Genomic DNA, 22,872 nt, shown 5'->3' with positions numbered 1-22,872 from the left:
ACCTGAGGTCAGGAGTTCGAGACCAGCCTGGCCAACATAGTGCAACCCCATCTCTACTAAAAATACAAAAATTAGCTGTGCATGGTGGTGGGCGCCTGTAATCCCAGCTACTAAGGAAGCTGAGGTAGGAGAATTGCTTGAACCCGGAAGGTGGAGGTTGCATTGAGCTGAGATCACGGTACTGTGCTCCAGCCTAGGCAACAGAGCAAAACTCCATCTTGAAAACAAAAAAAAGAAAGAAAATAAGAATTCATAGCTAAGATACAAAACCTCAGGAAAGAAACAGTGACACAATGAAGCGAGAGAGAGATGAAACGTGACTTAGCAGAATTGAGGACATACGTAGGAGAGGTCACTGAATCCATCACAGAAACCAGGTCTACGTGGAAGCAGACAGAGAAAATCAGCACTATGAGAGTGCAGTAAGAAACCTGGAGGACAGGATTGAGAAAAACAACAGTGGAAAATGGAAATAAACAAAAAGTCCCGGGATAAAAGATCAAATGAGCACTGCAGAAGGCAAAGGAGACAAATGTATATACTTTGATATCCCCCCGAAAAGAAAACCAAGCAAATAGATCAGAAAAAAGATAGGTGTACAGATAATATAGCCTTGTATCCCAGGAAAAGTTGACACAAAGCTATGAATAGCCTAATAGTTATTAGACATTAAAGGTAAGACTCTTTTGAGCATCCCATCTAAATTTTAGAGAACCTAATAATAGGGCAATAACCAGCAGTCCTCAGACTTCTCCACGGTCACATTTTGTGGAGCCACTCATACAACAGCCTCAGAGAAAGCAAGTATGACCTCAACATGTTACAGCAGCCAAATTGACATTCAAGGATAAGGACAATGAACAATTATTTTTTGCTGTACAGTATCATATTTCAGAAAATGGAATTCCCATAAGCCCATCTCAAAGGGAACACATTTGAGACCAGCAAGAATTTAGTAGAGAAACTGGCAGAAAAATGCATAACAAACATTAAATTCCTTTTTAGGATGAAAACTAAAACAACTATAGGAATTACCTTAGAGAGTAAAAAGTAAATGTTACAAACTAATACAATGTCAAAATGATATAATAAAAGTTGAAATGGGATGTGAGAAAGTAGGATGCACCATGATTATTCTCATTTCCTTATTTTGTAATATCCAGGGACTAAATTGCATCTGATAAGTTACACAATAGAAGTATAAATATACAGGCCTATGGAAGAACATTAAATAAAACAAAAATAACAACTAGAATTTATTGGTAGGGGGCAGGATGAAGAAATCCAACTAAATAGTATACAGCTCCACTGTTTTCTCATTTAATGAACCAAATGGGGGTAGGAAAGTACAAATATGTAAAGTAATAGAGAATAGGGAAATAAAGTACAGAGGAAATTAATAAGTCATAAGAGATTACATTGCTCGGTTCTGTAAATAATTTTAAAACCTGTTTGAAATGAATGATTGAAAAAATTTCCCAATCGTGACTCTATATAAAATCAACACAGATAAGTTATTACAGAAGCATAGAAATACTCCTAATTAAAGCAAGTATAATACTGATACTAAAACCCAATCCAACAAAGGAAGCATAAGAACAATTACAGAGCATTCTTACGAATAATTTTGCGAAAGTTCTAAATATAATATTAGCAAACAATTCAGCAGCATATTAAAATAATATGCTATTGCCAAGTGAGGTTTATTCTGAGATGTGAAGATGGTTTTATATTAGAAAATATATTAATATAATTATACTGTTAATAGAACAAGGTGTAAGAGCAAGAGGAAACTATGCCCTTAGATGCTGAAAGAGCATGCAGTAAAATTCAACCTTTATTCCTAACAAAACTCTTCATATGAGAATAATGTATATGTCTTTAACATGATTATATTATGCATAAAATATGTTATACATGAGATGTTATTATACACTCTATATAACCATAAGCCCACATTATATTCAACAGCAAAACACTGTAAGCATTCTTGTTGTAATAAAAAACAAAACAAAGGTGTACATTCTCTCCAGGAATATTTGACATTTTTCTGATGGTGCTCACCAATGCATTTAGAAAAGAAAAATGACTACGGCCACACCGCCCCAAATGTGTCTGATCTTGTCTGATCTCAGAAGCTAAGCAAGGTCAGGTCTGGTTAGTACTTGGATGGGTGAGAAATATATATGTTTATACCATAAACATTTCAAAAGAGTAAAACTATTACTGTGGTAGATATTATTGTGATATTATTATTTAGCTTGAAATCCTAAGAGAATTAACCGTGAAAATATGACAAATTATAAAAGGATTCAGGAAGTTGGGTACAAAATTAATACATAGAAATCAGTTGCATTTTTTTTTATTATACTCTAAGTTCTAGGGTACATGTGCACAACGTGCAGGTTAGTTACATAGGTATACATGTGCCATGCTGGTGTGCTGCACCCATCAACTCGTCATTTAACATTAGGTATATCTCCTAATGCTATCCCTCCCCCCTCCCCCCACCCCACAACAGTCCCCAGTGTGTGATGTTCCCCTTCCTGTGTCCATGTGTTCTCATTGTTCAATTCCCAGCTATGAGTGAGAACATGCAGTGTTTGGTTTTTTGTCCTTGTGATAGTTTGCTGAGAGTGATGGTTTCTAGCTTCATCCATGTCCCTACAAAGGACATGAACTCATCATTTTTTATGGCTGCATAGTATTCCATGGTGTATATGTGCCACATTTTTTTAATCCAGTCTATCATTGTTGGACATTTGGCTTGGTTCCAAGTCTTTGCTATTGTGAATAGTGCCGCAATAAACATACGTGTGCATGTGTCTTTATAACAGCATGATTTATAATCCTTTGGGTATATACCCAGTAATGGGATGGCTGGGTCAAATGGTATTTCTAGTTCAAGATCTCTGAGGAATCGCCACACTGACTTCCACAATGGTTGAACTAGTTTACAGTCCTACCAGCAGTGTAAAAGTGTTCTATTTCTCCACATCCTCTCCAGCACCTGTTGTTTCCTGACCTTTTAATGATCGCCATTCTAACTGGTGTGAGATGGTATCTCATTGTGGTTTTGATTTGCATTTCTCTGATGGCCAGTGATGGTGAGCATTTTTTTCATGTGTCTTTGGCCGCATAAATGTCTTCTTTTGAGAAGTGTCTGTTCATATACTTTGCCCACTTTTTGATGGGGCTGTTTGTTTTTTTCTTGTAGATTTGAGTTCATTGTAGATTCTGGATATTAGCCCTTTGTCAGATGAGTAGATTACAAAAATTTTCTCCCATTCTGCAGGTTGCCTGTTCACTCTGATGGTAGTTTCTTTTGCTTTGCAGAAGCCCTTTAGTTTAATTTTGTCAATTTTGTCCCATTTGTCAATTTTGGCTTTTGTTGCCTTTGCTTTTTGTGTTTTAGACATGAAGTCCTTGCCCATGCTTATGTCCTGAATGGTGTTGCCTAGGTTTTCTTCTAGGGTTTTTATGGTTTTAGATCTAACATTTAAGTCTTTAATCCATCTTGAATTAATTTTTGTGTAAGGTGTAAGGAGGGGATCCAGTTTCAGCTTTCTACATATGGCTAGCCAGTTTTCCCACCACCATTTATTAAATAGGGAATCCTTTCCCCATTTCTTGTTTTTGTCAGGTTTGTCAAAGATCAGATGGCTGTAGATGTGCAGTATTATTTCTGAGTGCTCTGTTCTGTTCCATTGGTCTATAGCTCTGTTTTGGTACCAGTACCATGCTGTTTTGGTTACTGTAGCCTTGTAGTATAGTTTGAAGTCAGGTAGCGTGATGCCTCCAGCTTTGTTCTTTTGGCTTAGGATTGACTTGGTGATGCGGTCTCTCTTTTGGTTCCATATGAACTTTAAAGTAGTTTTTTCCAATTCTGTGAAGAAAGTCATTGGTAGCTTGATGGGGATGGCATTGAATCTATAAATTACCTTGGGCAGTATGGCCATTTTCATGATATTGATTCTTCCTACCCATGAGCATGGAATGTTCTTCCATTCGTTTGTATCCTCTTTTATTTCCTTGAGCAGTGGTTTGTAGTTCTCCTTGAAGAGGTCCTTCACATCCCTTGTAAGTTGGATTCCTAGGTATTTTATTCTCTTTGAAGCAATTGTGAATGGGAGTTCACTCATGATTTGGCTCTCTGTTTGTCTGTTATTGGTATATAAGAAAGACTGTGATTTTTGCACATTGATTTTGTATCCTGAGACTTTGCGGAAGTTGCTTATCAGCTTAAGGAGATTTTGGGCTGAGACGATGGGGTTTTCTAGATATACAGTCATGTCATCTGCAAACAGGGACAATTTGACTTCCTCTTTTCCTAATTGAATACCCTTTATTTCCTTCTCCTGCCTGACTGCCCTGGCCAGAACTTCCAACACTGTGTTGAATAGGAGTGGCGAGAGAGGGCATCCCTGTCTTGTGCCAGTTTTCAAAGGGAATGCTTCCAGTTTTTGCCCATTCAGTATGATATTGGCTATGGGTTTCTCATAAATAGCTCTTATTATTTTGAGATACCTATCAATACCTAATTTATTGAGAGTTTTTAGCATGAAGAGTGGTTGAATTTTGTCAAAGGCCTTTTCTGCATCTATTGAGATAATCATGTGGTTTTTGTCTTTGGTTCTGTTTATTTGCTGGATTACATTTATTGAATTGCGTATATTGAACCAGCCTTGCATCCCAGGGATGAAGCCCACTTGATCATGGTGGATAAGCTTCTTGATGTGCTGCTGGATTCGGTTTGCCAGTATTTTATTGAGGATTTTTGCATCGATGTTCATCAGGGATATTGGTCTAAAACTCTCTTTTTTTGTTGTGTCTCTGCCAGCCTTTGGTATCAGGATGATGCTGGCCTCATAAAATGAATTAGGGAGGATTCCCTCTTTTTCTGTTGATTGGAATAGTTTCAGAAGAAATGGTACCAGCTCCTCCTTGTACCTCTGGTAGAATTCGGCTGTGAATCCATCTGGTCCTGGACTTTTTTTGGTTGGTAAGCTATTAATTATTGCCTCAATTTCACAGCCTGTTATTGGTCTATTCAGAGATTCAACTTCTTCCTGGTTTAGTCTTGGGAGGGTGTATGTGTTACGGAATTTATCCATTTCTTCTAGATTTTCTAGTTTATTTGCATAGAGGTGTTTGTAGTATTCTCTGATGGCAGTTTGTATTTCTGTGGGATCAGTGGTGATATCCCCTTTATCATTTTTATTGCGTCTATTTGATTCTTGTCTCTTTTCTTCTTTATCAGTCTTGCTAGTGGTCTGTCAATTTTGTTGATCTCCTCAAAAAACCAGCTCCTGGATTCATTGATTTTTTTGAAGGGTTTTTTGTGTCTCTATTTCCTTCATTTCTGCTCTGATCTTAGTTATTTGTTGCCTTCTGCTAGCTTTTGAATGTGTTTGCTCTTGATTCTCTAGTTCTTTTAATTGTGATGTTAGGGTGTCAATTTTAGATCTTTCCTGCTTTCTCTTGTGGGCATTTAGTGCTATAAATTTCCCTCTACACACTGCTTTAAATGTGTCCCAGAGAATCTGGTATGTTGTATCTTTGTTCTCGTTGGTTTCAAAGAACAACTTTATTTCTGCCTTCCTTTCGTTATGTACCCAGTAGTCATTCAAGAGCAGGTTGTTCAGTTTCCATGTAGTTGAGCGATTTTGAGTGAGTTTCTTAATCCTGAGTTCTAATTTGATTGCACTGTGGTCTGAGAGACAGTTTGTTATAATTTCTGTTGTTTTACATTTGCTGAGGAGTACTTTACTTCCAACTAAGTGATCAATTTTGGAATAAGTGTGGTGTGGTGCTGAGAAGAATGTATATTCTGTTGATTTAGGGTGGAGAGTTCTATAGATGTCTATTAGGTCCACTTGGTGCAGAGCTGAGTTCAATTCCTGGATATCCTTGTTAACTTTCTGACTCGTTGATCTGTCTAATGTTGACAGTGGGGTGTTAAAGTCTCCCATTATTATTGTTTGGGAGTCTAAGGCTCTTTCTAGGTCTCTAAGAACTTGCTTTATGAATCTGGGTGCTCCTGTATTGGGTGCATATATATTTAGGATAGTTAGCTCTTTTTGTTGAATTGATCCCTTTACCATTATGTAATGGCCTTCTTTGTCTCTTTTGATCTTTGTTGGCTTAAAGTCTGTTTTATCAGAGACTAGGATTGCAACCCCTGCCTTTTTTTGTTTTCCATTGGCTTGGTAGATCTTCCTCCATCCCTTTATTTTGAGCCTATGTGTGTCTCTGCACATGAGATGGGTTTCCTGAATACAGCACACTGATGGTTCTTGACTCTTTATCCAGTTTGCTAGTCTGTGTCTTTTAATTGGAGCATTTAGCCCATTTACATTTAAGGTTAATATTGTTATATGTGAATTTGATCCTGTCATTATGATGTTAACTGGTTATTTTGCTCTTTAGTTGGTGCAGTTTCTTCCTAGCCTCCATGGTCTTTACAATTTGGCATGTTTTTGCAGTGGCTGTTACCAGTTGTTCCTTTCCATGTTTAGTGCTTCCTTCAGGAGCTCTTGTAGGGCAGGCCTGGTGGTGACAAAATCTCTCAGCATTTGCTTGTCTGTAAAGTATTTTATTTCTCCTTCACTTATGAAGCTTAGTTTGGCTGGATATGAAATTCTGGGTTGAAAATTCTTTTCTTTAAGAATGTTGAATATTGGCCCCCTACTCTCTTCCGGCTTGTAGAGTTTCTGCTGAGAGATCCACTGTTAGTCTGATGGGCTTCCCTTTGTGGGTAACCTGACCTTTCTCTCTGGCTGCCCTTAACATTTTTTCCTTGATTTCAACTTTGGTGAATCTGACAATTATGTGTCTTGGAGTCACTCTTCTCGAGGAGTATCTTTGTGGCATTCTCTGTATTTCCTGAATTTGAGTGTTGGCCTGCCTTGCTAGATTGGGGAAGTTCTCCTGGATAATATCCTGCAGAGTGTTTTCCAACTTGGTTCCATTCTCCCCGTGACTTTCAGGTACACCAATCAGAAGTAGATTTGGTCTTTTCACATAGTCCCATATTTCTTGGAGGCTTTGTTCATTTCTTTTTATTCTTTTTTCTCTAAACTTATCTTCTCGCTTAATTTCATTCATCTTCCATCGCTGATACCCTTTCTTCCAGTTGATCGAATCAGCTACTGAGGCTTCTGCATTCGTCACGTAGTTCTCATGGCTTGGTTTTCAGCTCCCTCAGGTCCTTTAAGGACTTCTCTGCATTGGTTATTCTAGTTAGCCATTCATCTAATCTTTTTTCAAGGTTTTTAACTTCTATGCCATGGGTTTCAACTTCCTCCTTTAGCTCAGAGTAGTTTGATCATCTGAAGCCTTCTTCTCTCAGCTTACCATTCTCTGTCCCTTTGTTCCCTTGCTGGTGAGGAGCTGCGTTTCTTTGGAGGAGGAGAGGTGCTCTGATTTTTAGAGTTTCCAGTTTTTCTGCTCTTTTTTTCCCCATGTTTGTGGTTTTATCTACCTTTGGTCTTTGATGATGTTGACATACAGATGGGGTTTTGGTGTGGATATCCTTTCTTTTTGTTAGTTTTCCTTCTAACAGTCAGGACCCTCAGCTACAGGTCTTTTGGATTTTGCTGGAGGTCCACTCCAGACCCTGTTTGCCTGGGTATCAGCAGCAGAGGCTGCAGAACAACGGATATTGGTGAACAGCAGATGTTGCTGCCTGATCGTTCCTCTGGAAGTTTTGTCTCAGAGGGGTACCCAGCTGTGTGAGGTGTCAGTCTGCTCCTACTCGGGGGTGCCTCCCATTTAGGCTACTCAGGGGTCAGGGACCCACTTGAGGAGGCAGTCTGTCTGTTCGCAGATGTCCAGCTGTGTGCTGGGAGAACCACTACTCTGTTCAAGGCTGTCAGAAAGGGACATTTAAGTCTGCAGAGGTTACTGCTGCCTTTTGTTTGGCTATGCGCTGCCCCAAGAGGTGGAGTCTACAGAGGAAGGCAGGCCTCCTTGAGCTGCGGTGGGCTCCACCCAGTTCAAGCTTCCCGGTGGCTTTGTTTACCTACTCAAGCCTGGACAATGGCGGGCCCCCCTCCCCCAGCCTCACTGCCGCCTTGCAGTTTCATCTCAGACTGCTGTACTAGCAATGAGTGAGTCTCCGTGGGTGTAGGACCCTTCGAGCCAGGCGCAGGATATAATCTCCTGGCGTGCCGTTTGCTAAGACCGTTGGAAAAGCGCAGTATTAGGGTGGGAGTGACCCGATTTTCCAGGTGCCATCTGTCACGCCTTTCTTTGACTACGAAAGGGAATTGCCTGACCCCTTGCGCTTCCCGGGTGACGGGATGCCTCTCCCTGCTTCAGCTCACGCTCAGTGCGCTGCACCCACTGTCCTGCACCCACTTTCTGACACTCCCCAGTGAGATGAACCAGGTACCTCAGTTGGAAATGCAGAAATCACCTGTCTTCTGTGTCACTCACACTGGGAGCTGTAGACTGGAGCTGTTCCTGTTCGGCCATCTTGGCTCTTTTTTTTTCATTTGCATTTTTTGTACAAATTAATAAACGGTTAAAAGATAAAAGGTAGGAAACAATCCAAGGGATTGATCTGATCTGACCTGGGAAGCACAAAGTCATCCAAGCAGGGTAAATAAAAAATAAAAGATAAAATAAGCACTGCAGAAGACAAAAGAGATAAACATATGTACTCTGATGTTCAAAAGAAAATCAAATAGGTCAGAAAAAAAAATGTGTACTAATAATATAGCTTTGTGTCCCAAGAAAGGTTGACACAAAACTATGAGTAGTCTAATAGTTCTTAGATGTTAAACGTAAAATGTGACTGGAGAAATTTGACAACTGGTATTTCCCTTTTATCTATGCTTAGAAATGTCATGGTGAAACTGCAGAACACCAAGGAATATTGCTGAGACAGATAGGCTACTTAGAAAGGAACAACACTTAGAATGATGGCTGCCTTCTCAATATCATAAGGGAAGACAGTGGAAAAGTGTATTTCAAGTGTTGAAGGAATATTGCTGAGACAGATGGGCCACTTAGAAAGGAACGACACTTAGAATGATGGCTGCCTTCTCAATATCATAAGGGAAGACAGTGGAAAAGTATATTTCAAGTGTTGAAGGAATATTGCTGGGACAGGCCACTTAGAAAGGAACGACACTTAGAAGGATGGCTGCCTTCTCAATATCATAAGGGAATACAGTGGAAAAGTGTATTTCAAGTGTTGAAGGAATATTGCTGAGACACAGATAGGCCACTTAGAAAGGAACGACACTTAGAAGGATGGCTGCCTTCTCAATATCATAAGGGAAGACAGCGGAAAAGTGTATTTCAAGTGTTGAAGGAATACTGCTGAGACAGAAAGGAACGACACTTGGAAGGATGGCTGCCCTCTCAATATCATAAGGGAAGACAGCGGAAAAGTGTATTTCAAGTGTTGAAGGAATACTGCTGAGACAGAAAGGAACGACACTTAGAAGGATGGCTGCCCTCTCAATATCATAAGGGAAGACAGTGGAAAAGTGTATTTCAAGCGTTGAAGGAATACTGCTGAGACAGATGGGCCACTTAGAAAGGAACGACACTTAGAAGGATGGCTGCCTTCTCTGTATCATAAGGGAAGACAGTGGAAAAGTGTATTTCAAGTGTTGAAGGACAATAACAACCAATTTAGAATCAAATGCCCAAGAACACCATTTCTCAAAGCCAAGAGAATGTCAATGAAGACATTTATAGATAAACAAAGCCAGAGAGTTTACAACAACCAAGAGACCTACACTAAAGGAACTTCACATGGATTTAAGGAAGAAAAAAAGATATCAGAAGAATGGTCTGATGTGGGGAAGAAATGGTGAGAAAAAAATGATAAATGTTTATGTAAAACTAAGCAAACACCACATGTATGAAATAATTTTAAAAAAAATATCTAAGACGTGTATCCATATACCATCTAAGCCCTGACAAGCGTGATCACAGTTCAACTCTGAGTTCTTGGTATGGTTTGGGAGAAAAACAGTATGATGATTTCAGTAGATGCACAAAAACATTTTATTAACTTTAATATCTCTTCATGATAAAAGCTGTTAGCACAGTAAGTATTCAAAAAGAGAATGTCCCCACATGTGTTTATTGCAGCACTGTTTACAATAGCAAAGACTTGGAACCGACCCAAATGCCCATCAATGATAGACTGGATAAAGAAAATGTGGCACATGTACACCATGGAATACTATGCAGCCATAAAAAAGAATGAGTTCATGTCCTTTGCAGGCACATGGATGAAGCTGGAAACCATCATTTTCAGCAAACTAACACAAAAACAGAAAACCAAACACCACATGTTCTCACTCATAAGTGGGAGTTGAACAATGAGAATTCATGGATACAGAGAGGGGAACATCACATACACCCCCCAGCCTGTCGGGGGGTGGGGGAAAAGGGGAGGGAGAGCATTAGGACAAATACGTAATGCATGCAGGGCTTAAAACCGAGGTGATGGGTTGACGGGTGCAGCAAACCACCATGGCACATGTATACATATGTAACAAACCTGCACGTTCAGCACATGTATCCCAGAACTTAAAGTAAAATTTAAACAAGAGAATGTCCCTAACCTGATAGATTCATGATACCTATCCTGTTCTCACAGTAACAATCTTTTTCGGTGGGAAAACTTCGGAAGCACTCCTAGGACATCATGAATTACACGAGGATGCCGCAATAGCATTTTGCATACAATGTGGTTTTGTAAATTGCAACCAGAATAGTGAAAGAAGAAACTAAAGGCATAAAGACTAGAAAGGAAGAAACAGAACTGTCATATTAGCAGATGTAGAGTTAGCTACATAGAAACTCGGCCAAAATATAGAAATTATTATAGTTTAAAAATGTAGCTGGCTACAGAACACCTCATATAGCCTATAGATCAATATACTTTTTGCTTGATCCTTTTATAATTTTTGAATTTTGTACCTTATACATACATTTCCTAGCAAAACTAATTATTTTGAAGTTGTCACTGATCTTTTAAAAATACATATAATATTCTTTTCACATAAAATGATATATGTATGTTTATATGCATTAAGAGTTGTTGAAAAGGCTGGTCACCAAAATATTACTTTCTTGGGGTAATTTTCTCATTGTGATGTGGTATAGGTCAATTCTGGTTTTCTGCTATATGTTGTTTGAACTTTTGTATACTATTTTTATTATAAAAATAAATCCATTTTATTGTGAGAAAATGAATGAATAAATAGACCCCTCAAAATAGGTATTTCCATGATTTCCACATAGTTGAACCTAGAAATCTCTAATTTTTTACAGCTCCGCTCATGATTCTGGTGATCACATTGGGAACAACAGGGCTAGGATTTGTAATCTAAGTTGAGAGCCTCATCTGAATCACAGAAACAAACGCCTAATATGCTTGTCTAAATCCCAAATAAAAATCAAACCAAAATTATTACCAGCCTACGTTTCAGAATCTCACCGTCATGTTAGGCTCACTTACTGGCAATCACCCTATTAACCAGGCATTAGCCAGTTGCCAGCTTCTGCCCTGGCAGCTTCAGTCATGTTTTCCCTGAGTCTTCACTTCCTACCTGCCGTCCTGGCCCCCTACTCTGCTTAAAAACATGCAAGGAAATGGACAAAACTATACAAGTGAAATGGCCAAAGGTGGTGGAAGCAAGAAACGGTGCACCGTGTGTCAAGGCAATACTGTAGTTTTGTCATAGGGTAAATTGCTTGGTTTCTGCTGTCATCCCATGGATATTCAGGGAAAGTTCAAAATACAACAAAGAGCAAAAGGCCCTCCAGCAGATGAATGAGACCAGGGCCACTATTCACTGATGCACCAGGGAGGTGCCATTCTCTTAGAATACCAGGCTCTATTCTTTTGCTATGGTTTCCGTAACAAAGTGCCGCAAACTAGGTGGCATAAGCACCAGACACTTACTGTCTTTTGGTCCTGGAGTTGAGAAATCTGAGATCAAGGTGTCAGCAGGGTTGGTTCCTTCTGCAGGTCACGAGGGAGGATCTGTTCCATGCTTCTTGCCTAACTTCCGGTGGTTTGCTGGCAGTCTGTGGCGTTCCTTGGCTGCTTTGTAGAAGCATCACTTCATCTCTGCCTTCATGTTCTCGCGACATTCTCCCTATGTGCATGTCTCCCTATGTGCATGTCTCCCTATGTGCATGTCTCCCTATGTGCATGTCTCCCTATGTGCATGTCTCCCTATGTGCATGTCTCCCTATGTGCATGTCCTTTTGTAAGGACGTCAGTCATTTTGGATTAGGCCTACCTACTCCAGGATGACTTCATCTTAATATGCCTGCAGTGGTCACATGCTGATGTTCTGGTTGAAGGGGGGGCCCAGTTAGAACTTCAACATACGAATTTGGAGGAGGGGGACACCACTCAACCTGAAACATGTGCAAATCCTGCTCTCTGGAAATGGGGCCACCGGGAGGTCCTGGCCTTAGGAGAGCCTCCTTCTGCGCCAGCCCTCCATTTCTGAAGCCACTGTGGGGGGCTTGGTAGCTAGATTTTGGCCGGGGGATGCTGCACGGCCTCTGGTGCAGGGTGGAGGTGTGGTTTACCTCTGTGTCGTTTGTTGCTACAGGTTATATCGAAGCTGCCGTCATTCCTGCTGGAGCTCGGAGGATCCGTGTGGTGGAAGATAAACCTGCCCACAGCTTTCTGGGTAAAACACAAATGACTTGACTCACCATTTATGTGTTGAGAATCGATTTTGATGATCAGTCTGGTAAATTGGTTCAGTGTCATTCCTCCCGGGTTATGGCTGGTTTCACGCCTGTGTTGTAATGACATGAGCACCCAGAGGGGACCACACAGTGCTGTCATATTTGACTAACATGCAGCCACCCCCATGGTGGATTAGGGGTGGGAACAGGAAGGAAAATGATAGAAGACAAGCTTGGGACAGGAAGGAGGATCATAGAAGAGTGAAGGAAGTTGTGAGGAATTGGGGCAGGTTACCAGTCCCCCAGAGTAACCCCAGGAGAGCTGAGAGCACCTTGAGTCTGAGCAGTGCAGGCCATTGGCCAACTTGCAGGAAGCCCCATTGGGCTGCCAGTGGCTCTGGGGATGACTTCTTAGCTGGAAAAAGAACAACAATCTTAAGTCTCATGGAAACCCAGAAGGATACCAATTTCACTAAGGTCTGTGTATCCCAAATTCCTAGTGGCCAGCTCCATTGACTTCAAGCACAAACACCTGCATCTTTCCGTAGACTTGGGTTCTATTCTGGACTAGTTTTCCTAACTATGCAGGAGCAAAGCCATTCTCATAAATCCCTTCCTAGCCAGAGAAGACCTTCTGAGGGTATCCTTGGCCCAATTCCCAGATGCCCAGCAAAGGTCAGCCCAGGACTTGAGCCCCAAGGTGGTTGGAGTTCTGAGTTGGACACAGAAGTGGAGACAGCAGGGTGCCCAGAGGGTGCCTCTGCTCCTACCTTCCTGGCTTGGAACATGCTGTGGCCCCTGCCCTTCTGCCAGCTTTAATCCCATGTTCCTGTCTTGGGTTAAACTTAAACTCAAGGTGGCTGATCTTCCTCAGGTACCCCTCTTCTGAGCTGTTTTCATGTCATCATCTCTCAGCCTGTGTTGCAAAGTGCTGATTGAGACTGAAGAAAGAAAAAGTAAGACATGATTTGTCTAGTTTCAAAAATGATTTTAGCTAAATCGAAGTTACCCATGAAACCCTTTTATTTCCGTTTTTATCACTGATTTTTTAAAATGACATCTTTGTCCACATTCCTGCCTTTATAGACTATGCAAAAGTCCGAGTCTTTCTTTGAAATGGTCTCTGCTTGAGAGACTCAATGTCTAATGAGACAGACACAAAACAAATCTCGAATAGGCAAGTTTACAATGAAGACCACAGTCCTGTTAAAGAGTTAGGAAATGCTTTGACGCTAAGATGCTCCTCACACACCTGCCTTGGGGAAGGCAGGCATGCCCATTTCCAAGCACCCACGTGGGGTATCACTGGCACCACACTCTGTGGATCCCCCCATGTCCCAAGCTGCCCTGCCACCTCCTCCCAGCTTGGTCACTTGCCATCCACCCTGCCTCCTTGAGGCTGTGACGGCCGCTCGTGCTTCTGCTGCCAGGGTAAGACCTTGACATCCCTGGAGTTGACATCCATGTGCATTTTCATCAGCCCCATGGTTTTTCACCTCCCCTGCATGGACAGTGTCCCTGCCTCGCCTGGCACTCTCCTCCTCAGCTGTCCCAGCTGTCACTCTGCAAATAGAACAACACTTAAAAATGCATTCTAAAACAAGGCCTCTTGCTGCTTTTGGCAGCTTCCAAGTGACAGCCTCTTTTTACTAAATTCGCAAAGAGCCCACTCCCTCTCCTGCCCATCAAAGGACATTGGGTCAACCTCACCAGCATTTGCATTGGAAGCCCCACCAGCTGGTATCATGCCAAAAAGTTACCCTTCCCCTTCCCAACCCACGCATTTGAATGCACTGGAGGCCCTCCGTGGGAGGCTGATGTCACCTTTCATCCTAATTCAAAATTCGCAGTCTGGGTATTCCAAGAGGTACTCAGTTTGGAGGTCGAAGTAGTGGTTCTTCCATCAAGCCCAGAAGGTGTCCCTGCGAGTAAGTCCCTTGGTTTCCGACCCTGGCTTCTGAGATTTCCCAGCATGGCTGCTCCGCCTGGCTCAGCCCTGAGTGTCTGGCGATAGGAGTGTCTTCCTTATCTCCACTTTTGCATGGCAATTTTAGAATGACAGAGGATGTTAGAATCCTTCGGCTCACTCCTCAACTTCCCATTCCTGTGGTACAAATGGACCTTTCACTCACATTCACTTTAGGGCCAACAGGTGCTAACTAGCAGATGCCACCCAGGAGAACGAGCTCTTGTGATCGTCCGTCAGCTCCTGAGGCCTGAGGGCCATGTATACAAAAAAAGAACAATAGCATCAGCGATAGTGGCTCCCAGTCACGGAGCTCGGCTGTGCCTTGGAGACCCGATCCCTAATCTCCCTAAATGGGCTGCAAGGTATTGCTCTGCTTCCTTCATAGAGGGGCAAGCTGAAGCTTCAGGGGGCTTGGTGTCTCATCCAGGATCTCCACCTCCTCTGATTTCGCTGCCGTTCATGGAGCCTCTCAGAATTACTCTGTCCAATCATGGCCAGAGACTGCCGGATGGCGACTTTTCATTGGAGAACACACGTTAAACCTGCCTGTTGTTGCCACTACGTTGTATGCACTTCGGAACAAACCTGCATCCCACAGAGATTGGTTTAACATCTTGGGGTGACTGCTCAGCTCTCCAGAAGCAGTGGGCCTCCGTGGGAGGTTGGAGCCGGCTTCCTGCCTTATCTTACTCAGAAGGCATAATCCCAGGACTCCAGGGCCTGGCTGATGGACACGGGCAAGCCTGAAGGTGGTCCACACTCATTATGTTTCTAAAGTTAGTTCAAAAAGGCCTTTGCCTCCACTCGGGGCTGGGTGCTTTGGAAGTCAACCCAGTGTAACTTTGAATTACTCTCACATTTGCTGGGAGCAATTCCTGAAGAATTTCACCCCACCTACCTTCAGCCCACGCTGGCTGGCTTTCTGCTCACAACCACCTGGAACAGGAAATGCCTGGGCAGTTTGTATCCATAGCTAAGAACACAGCTGGCAGAACTCCGAGTGGAAATAAAAGGAGCTGACTTGCTGCCAGGATTAGAAGTAGGTTGACTGTGGGTCACGTCTTCCAGTGAAGCTAGGAGGGAGAGAGACTAAAAGAACCCCACTCGGGCTTCTGTGCAGCTCCATGCCAGAGAGGGGCACGTGGACAGGGTCAGAGCTCGCATCTGCCTCCAGCCAGCTCTGAAAAGGAGCAGTGCCCTTCCCTCAGGAATGCCCCCACCTCGCTCCCTGGAATGGCGCATGGTCTTTCCCACAGTGCCTGGAAGACCAGGATGGTGTGTAAGTGTCCACAGAGAGGAAGAAGGGCCAGAGACCGAAATGGACGTTCTGCATGTAACCTCACACTCCAGCTCATTGCAAAGGTTTTGTTCTGCCCTGGTGGCAAAGGAAAGTGTACCCACCCGTGTGGTGTCCCACAGAAGTCTAACTGTTGAGAGCTTCTGAGCAAAACCCACAAAAGTGAGCATAGTTATGTTTTGGGTAGTGATTTAAGACTTCCAATCTCTGGCCCAGGCGAAATGAGCAAGGGAAAATCTCCCCAGCAAACCAGAGCTTCAGAATTCACAGATAAAATCAAATCACTGGGGGAGTCCCCTGTTCTTCACTCTGTTAATTGCCCATAAAATCAAAGCATTCGTAATCATTTTAATTGCCCCATGGAGTGTTTTCTGGGTCCAACAATAACCTGATTTCAAGTGCACACTAATTAATCTCAAAATACTTAGAGACAAAGGGGGCTTGGAGATACTCACTGATGCCCAAGGTTTGAGGGGACAGGAACTTGTAGAGCCCAAAATGTATTTAATTTGGAAGGTTGTCTTTCAGGAAAAAAAATACATTATGCATAGGGCTGTGGAAAGGACTCCTCCAGAGGTGCCTGGAGCTGCAGCCTCATAGGCCTCATAGGCCTTTGCAGACCCCACTCTGTGCAGCTAACGCAAGGCAGGAGAGCAACCCAAGCTGCCACAGAAGGGGCCAGGAGGTGACCTGCATTGTCTCTCTGGATTTGACATGGCCCCATGAAGTCATTGTTCTTGGGACTCCACAATGAACCTATTTATTCACTGTTAAAAATGATCTTGACGTCCCAAAGGAATCTCTGAGGCTGACATCTCTTTTGAGGGATGTCAGGCACGAACTTCTGATTTTAGCAGGAAGTTATGATTTTTCAGATGGACCACAGCAAACTGCAAATTTGGAATCTTGCTAAGTGACACCAAAGTGAAAAGGTTGGAAGTAACCCCTATGCCTCCTGGCTCTGCTGACCTCCTGCTAATAACTCTGCCTGTGTTTTCCTCTCCCTGGGAGATACACAAATGTGTGGCTAGGAGCACGCTGTCCCATGGAAAGGCGTGCAGGCTCTGAGCTGGAAAGCTGCATTTGCAGTGCGCCAGAACTTGCAGCCACTGCGGCGACGGCCACAGGCAGTGCGTGGGCATGCCAAGTGTATTCTTTCTGGGGCTGTGAGAGCTGACCCCAAACCCACGCCTGGCCTCAAACAAGTTGTGATTGTGCAGGAGTTCTCCAACTCATCGGCTCCAGACCGGGACCTCCAAAGCAAAGACAAGCATCTTCAGAATTCGTTGGAGTGCCCGTACAGCTGTGTGTGGCTTGTGAGAGCCAATTAGAGGCATCTCTTCCCCACTCCTTGTTCACTGATGCCAGGTGGATAGCAAAATCTGTCATGGTGAGGGTATTTACACTTTGGGAAGCAAATACGCCATGACTCTAGGCTATTTTCCCCAGAGAACCGGCTGCCGCCAGCACTCTGTTGTCCAGTATGTTCCTTCCCATCAGCAGTTGACCTTGCCTGGGTTTGTCCGTCAGCCGCAGCCTCTTTCGCTTTCCTATCCCACAATTCCTTGACCATACCCAGTGACTCCTCCGTGGCCTCCTGTAGCCCTCTTCTGACACCTCTCCCACCCATTCCGCTACTGACAAGCAAGACCCCGCTCCGGTGATCAGAGGATGGCAGGCTCCAAGGCCCAAGTGGCTGTACCTCCACCTCGTGCTGTAGTTGCTGCTGCTGCTGCTGCTGCCGCCCAGTGTCGGGCCTCCGATGGCAGAAGCAGGGCTTCCCCAGGCCAGCCGCCACCTCTGTGCAGCGTTTCTGAGGATGGTCTTATAACCGTCTCCAGGTGTGCCCTCCTGCCCTTTTTTGGGCCTTTTCACTCTTGACTTGCCAGATGTTTTACTTTTGGCATGGAAGTGGGGTAGTTTGTAGGTTGTCATTCAGAGTCACTTTAAAACATCTTTAAAAAAAGGGCCCGAGAAATACATAAACAAGGCCAGTGGAGAAAGAGTCACCTCCTCAGGAGTGTTAGAGCCAGGATAGGAGAGTTAGAGCCGGGATAGGGCTGTTAGAGCCGGGATAGGGGTGTTAGAGCCGGGATAGGAGGGTTAGAGCCGGGATGGGGTGTTAGAGCCGGGATAGGGGGTGTTAGAGCCGGGATAGGGGGTGTTAGAGCCGGGATAGGGGGTGTTAGAGCCGGGATAGGGGGTGTTAGAGCCAGGATAGGGGTGTCAGAGCCAGGATAGGGGTGTTAGAGCCGGGATAGGAGAGTTAGAGCCGGGATAGGGGGTGTTAGAGCCGGGATAGGGGGTGTTAGAGCCGGGATATAAGGGTTAGAGCCGGGATAGGGGTGTTGGAGCCGGGATAGGGGTGTTGGAGCCGGGATAGGGGTGTTGGAGCCGGGATAGGGGTGTTGGAGCCGGGATAGGGGTGTTAGAGCCGGGATAGGAGGGTTAGAGCCGGGACAGGGGTGTTAGAGCCGGGATAGGAGGGTTAGAGCCGGGATAGAGGTGTTAGTGCTGGGATATGGGCAGAGGCCCTGGAGGGAGTTTGAGGCAGGGGTGGAGTGTACCAGGCCTTCTGCCTCTCAGGGGTACTCAGCTGGGTGGTAAACATCTGGGGCCTATTTATAGGAAGCTGTAATAGTAATTTTCTTTCCTCGCCTGTTCTGCCCTCTTCGTGATTAGCTTTTTTTTAACCCAACCTCCAAAAAGCATGTGTGAATGCCAAACCCAGCTCTCAGTTGCTGAGCACCAGCTTCAGGCACTGCTGGATCCAGGGGCTTAAAATGATGTCACAGGAGAAACGGTTTCTCTCCGCACTGGCACTCCTGCCTGTCCTCTCTGTGGACATCTTCCTGTGGGCTGGTAGATCCAGGCTCACATCCAGCCTCTGGGAAACCCTGTGAGAAGAAAGCTGCCTTTTCCTAAGGTGAACAAAAGTCCCCCTGTTTGGGGTTGGGTGATGGGCTTGTGCCTGGAACTGTGGGGTTCAATCCCACGTGACGGGAGGAAAAACATGTTCCCAGGAGAAACCCTGGGTACCATTGCTTAAAGGGAGAAACAGATGCCGTGTGATGGGCACAGTGGGTGTTCACAGAAGCAACAAACCAGGGACGAGCCTGGGGCCCCAGCTCAGGGCAGCCCGTGTTGGAGTCTGTCACTGGCAGGGTGTGGATATGGGACTTAGCCGGTCCGTGCCGGTGGCCCAGCAAGGAGGAGAGCAGCTGCCTGGCTTCCCTCTGGTCTTTGTGAGAGAAATGGGTTCTACGGAGCAGGCCCTGGTGTGACTGTGGTCAGCACACAGCTTCAAAGAAATCATTTGCTCATCTCTGACTCCTTTGTATAGGGCACCTCAGCATGCTTGGGTGTCCTCTATCCTCACAGTGAGCCCCCTTCCTTCTTCCCACCCTCTGAGGCCACTCTCCATCTCTTGCCTCCTTTTCCCAGCCAAACCTCTGAAAAGTGGAAAAAACTTTACCTTCCACTTGCTTCTCCGTATGGGGTGCTGTGCCTTCCTCCCTCCATCACCCCACCCAGAACTGATCTTAGCAGTCCTGGCCTCTGAGGATCAGGAATGACCGTCCTGCCTCACACACTGCAGGCAGCCACACACCGCTGAGCCACACGCTGCGGGCGGCGTTGTCTCCTCTCCCTGTCTTACACGCTCAGCTGAAAGCGGGCTTATCCCAGGAAGCCTTCCCCATCTGCCCCGTCCCACAACATTCCCGGGCCCCGGAGGCACCTTACCATAAAGCTTGTGAAATTGTGTTATGTTCATCTTTTCTCTGTCTCCCTTCCAAACTGTGAGCTCCCTGGGAGCAAGAGCTGTGTCTGTCTTTAGCCCGCAGTGAGGAGGCCCTCAAAATAGGCTGAGGGACTGGCAGGGTACATCTGCTGTTCCCCCAACTTATGCTTTCTGAGGTGTTTCTTCAAGCAGAAGTCCCCAGACCCCAGGTTGTGGACCAGCAGTAGTCCATGGTCTGTTAGGAGCCAGGCTGCGCAGCAGCAGGTGAGTGCCCTGCGAGCGAGCGTGACCGCCTGAGCTGCGCCTCCTGTCAGATCAGAAGCGGGACTTTAGATTCTCATAGGAGCGCAAACCCTATTGTGAACGGCACGTGCAAGGGATCTGGGTTGTGCATGCCTTATGAGAATCTAATGGCTGATGATCTGAGGTGGAAAGTTTCATCCCAAAACCATCCCCCGCCACACCACTTCCCCCAACCCCCTGGTCTGTGGAAAAATTGCCTTCCACGAAACCAGTCCCTAGTCCCAAAAAGCAGTCCTGGGGACTGCTGTCTTAAAGGACTCTGGCCCCTTGGTTTTTTCTATCTGCTCCTTCCCACCAGCCCACACTGGATCCTAAAACCAAATAGACACATGCATATGCAAGAGACAGTTTTCTAAACCTGCAGAGAGCTTGAAAGAATGATGAACGTCCACGCACCCTTTGCCTATATTTGCCTATAGTTAATATAACCAAGTATATATTTGCATTATTAGCTCACTAGAAGCATTGGAAATCCGTGAAATCAGTCACTGTTGTAAGGGTATATAGAATATGAAACCCTGTAACAGAGCGTAGAATTTGTCCTTTTTGAAAACAGGCCTTACCTTTGCACATTTCAGCATTAGTCATAAAATCTAGACTGATGCTAAAGAAATGGGAATTGAAAGTTGTCAGAGTGATAAGTGCAGTAGGGTTGGTCTATTGGATTCAGGTCTCCACTCTACAACTGAATAGCTTTGTGATTTTGGGCAAGGTACTTCTCTCTGCCCCCATTGCCTCACCCATGAAGTGATGACAATAATTCAGAGGGTTGTTGAGAAGATTAAATGGGTCAGAGTATATGAAAGAGCCAACGTAGAGAATATGCACCTTAAATGGCAGTTTGCAGATGGTGGCAGAAGAAGAGAAAAAGGAGAGGAAACTGTGGGCGTCCCAACATTCTCACCTCCTTTTCATAGCCAGGACAGTTCAGTTGTGAGTTGGATTTCTTGAAGGGAAACAGATTCGGCTCCAAGTGGCAGGGCTTTCTCTTTCTTAAGCTGTCCCTGGAGTCCTACAATCCTCAGCCTCTCATAGCCACCCTGGATACAAGACCCCACTGGAAGCCACTCTGCTGGAAAGTTCCTAGAAGCGAGGAACCTGTTTCTCTTGGCAGTCCCTCTAACACGAGAAGCCCTGAGCCTGCGTCTGTGTGTTTGCCGGGAGCGAGCAGTGGGACCATAATGTCCTGGAGACAGGAACTGAGGCCAGTGACTACCCAGCAACCCTCTGTTGCTTGTGGCCTGCTCCAGCCTGGGGCTGATGAATTCAGCAGTAACCGAAACCCCTTTTGGGTTTCAACTCTCATTTTCCAAAATCAGTATTAAATGTGGGCATTTTATTTCTGGCCTCAGTAAGCAGAGAACAGTCAATGCAGCAGAATCTGATTTCATTGATATGGACTGAGTAGGGTCCCAATGAGATATATGTAGATCAGTTTGGGGTGTCCGTGGGGCTCCAGTTGTGTGTGCAGGGAGTATGGGCATAGGACTGAGGGTGCCCTGGAGTTCCCATTTTGGGAAATGACAGACTTACTATCACCTCTTGTCATCTGCCGACTTCTCCTAAAATGCCAGAATAGGTTTTAGTTGTTGGGATTTTTTTTTTCCTAAATAACAGCAGCAACAAAATAGGATGTCACTGCAGAGTGCTGTCCTCATGAGAACCACATGATCTTCACCCCGAAGTGGGAAGACACAAGAAAAATCCTGGTGAGCGACTCAGAAAATAGTAAATACATGGCTTGTGTGGAAAACCAAGTTTCTGCTTATGGCCCGTCAGCAGCATGTTGATTCTCAGCCCCTCCTGGCACAGGCTGTCCCTGGTAGAGATGTGGGCGAGCAAACGTGAGAACCTGAAGCCCACAGAGCTAGGGTGTGAGAGTGCCTCTCCCCTGCTACGCTCAGCCCCCAACCACTGCTCGTCCACAGCTGCCAAGTGTGACCACCACATCTGTGGGTGGCTAGGGTTTCCAAACATTCATACTTAACAGAGTAATGGTTATTGATTGAAGGGACGTCCACTTTAGTAATGGGGGGATATCAGATCCTTAAGAGGTGCTGGAGATGGGCTGCTCTCCTTCTAGAACCCCAGGTAAGTAATAGGAAAGGGAACTGATGAGTTTTGCTAAAGCAGCAAAACCTGGTTTGTAGCCTGTGACACATTAAAATGGAATGAATTCATCAGGCAGAAAACCATCTGCTGGGTAAGTTTAGTGAAATGGTATCAGACCATGGTCTTCTCCATTCCCTGCCCCTCCACCCCTAACCCCAGCTATCTGAGTTGGTTTTGAGACAGAAGCCCAGGCTGAAAGGTGCCCATCAATCCCACAGCTCTCCCTGGGGATCCTAGGGGTCTGCGTCTCCGTGCTCCCTGCGATCCAGGCTTTTGTTCTCAGTACACAGAGCACTCGCCTTCTCTCGCTTCAGGCCTCTCTCCTTCCCCCTGTGGAAGGGAGACCTCTGCCCCACTCAGGGGCTGTAGATTCCGTTTAAAGACAGGCTGGATCCCCCTACCCCCAGCCCCTTGATTCTTTGGTCTTCAATTTGCTTTCTAGCTCTCAAAGACTCCGGTAAGGGATCCATCAACAGTGACTGGAAGATAGAGCTCCCCGGAGAGTTCCAGATTGCAGGCACAACTGTTCGCTATGTGAGAAGGGGGCTGTGGGAGAAGATTTCTGCCAAGGGACCAACCAAACTACCGCTGCACTTGATGGTAACTTGCTGGGCTTCCACCCTTGTCTCAGGGGGTATGGCTCCCAGAGGTCTACTAGGTTACTTTCCAATTTACTTCTTCTTGGGACCTCGGGGGCAGGAGATGCATCTGGCTTCCAGGGGTTTATGCGGTCCCCTGCTGCTCAGTCCTCTCCCCTCTCTGGGT

The 22,872-nt window shown here is 45.0% G+C and overlaps 1 protein-coding gene across 4 annotated transcripts in view; it reads left to right on the top strand.

Moving 5' to 3' along the window:
- The window catches only part of ADAMTS17 (ADAM metallopeptidase with thrombospondin type 1 motif 17), a 385,247-nt gene that overhangs the window by 278,248 nt on the left and 84,127 nt on the right, over positions 1-22,872 (top strand). For all 4 annotated transcript variants that reach the window (XM_024349376.3, XM_054667215.2, XM_024349375.3 and 1 more), the window contains 2 exons: positions 12,603-12,683; positions 22,550-22,707. In XM_024349376.3, the coding sequence (XP_024205144.2) occupies positions 12,603-12,683; positions 22,550-22,707 (239 nt within the window). The remainder of the gene's footprint in view (positions 1-12,602; positions 12,684-22,549; positions 22,708-22,872) is intronic.

Source organism: Pan troglodytes, chromosome 16 (genome assembly GCF_028858775.2).
Source record: "Pan troglodytes isolate AG18354 chromosome 16, NHGRI_mPanTro3-v2.0_pri, whole genome shotgun sequence".
NCBI classification, from domain to species: Eukaryota; Metazoa; Chordata; class Mammalia; order Primates; family Hominidae; genus Pan; species Pan troglodytes.
The sequence above is the reverse complement of the archived record's forward strand: the minus strand, read 5'-3'. Positions and strand labels throughout refer to the sequence as shown.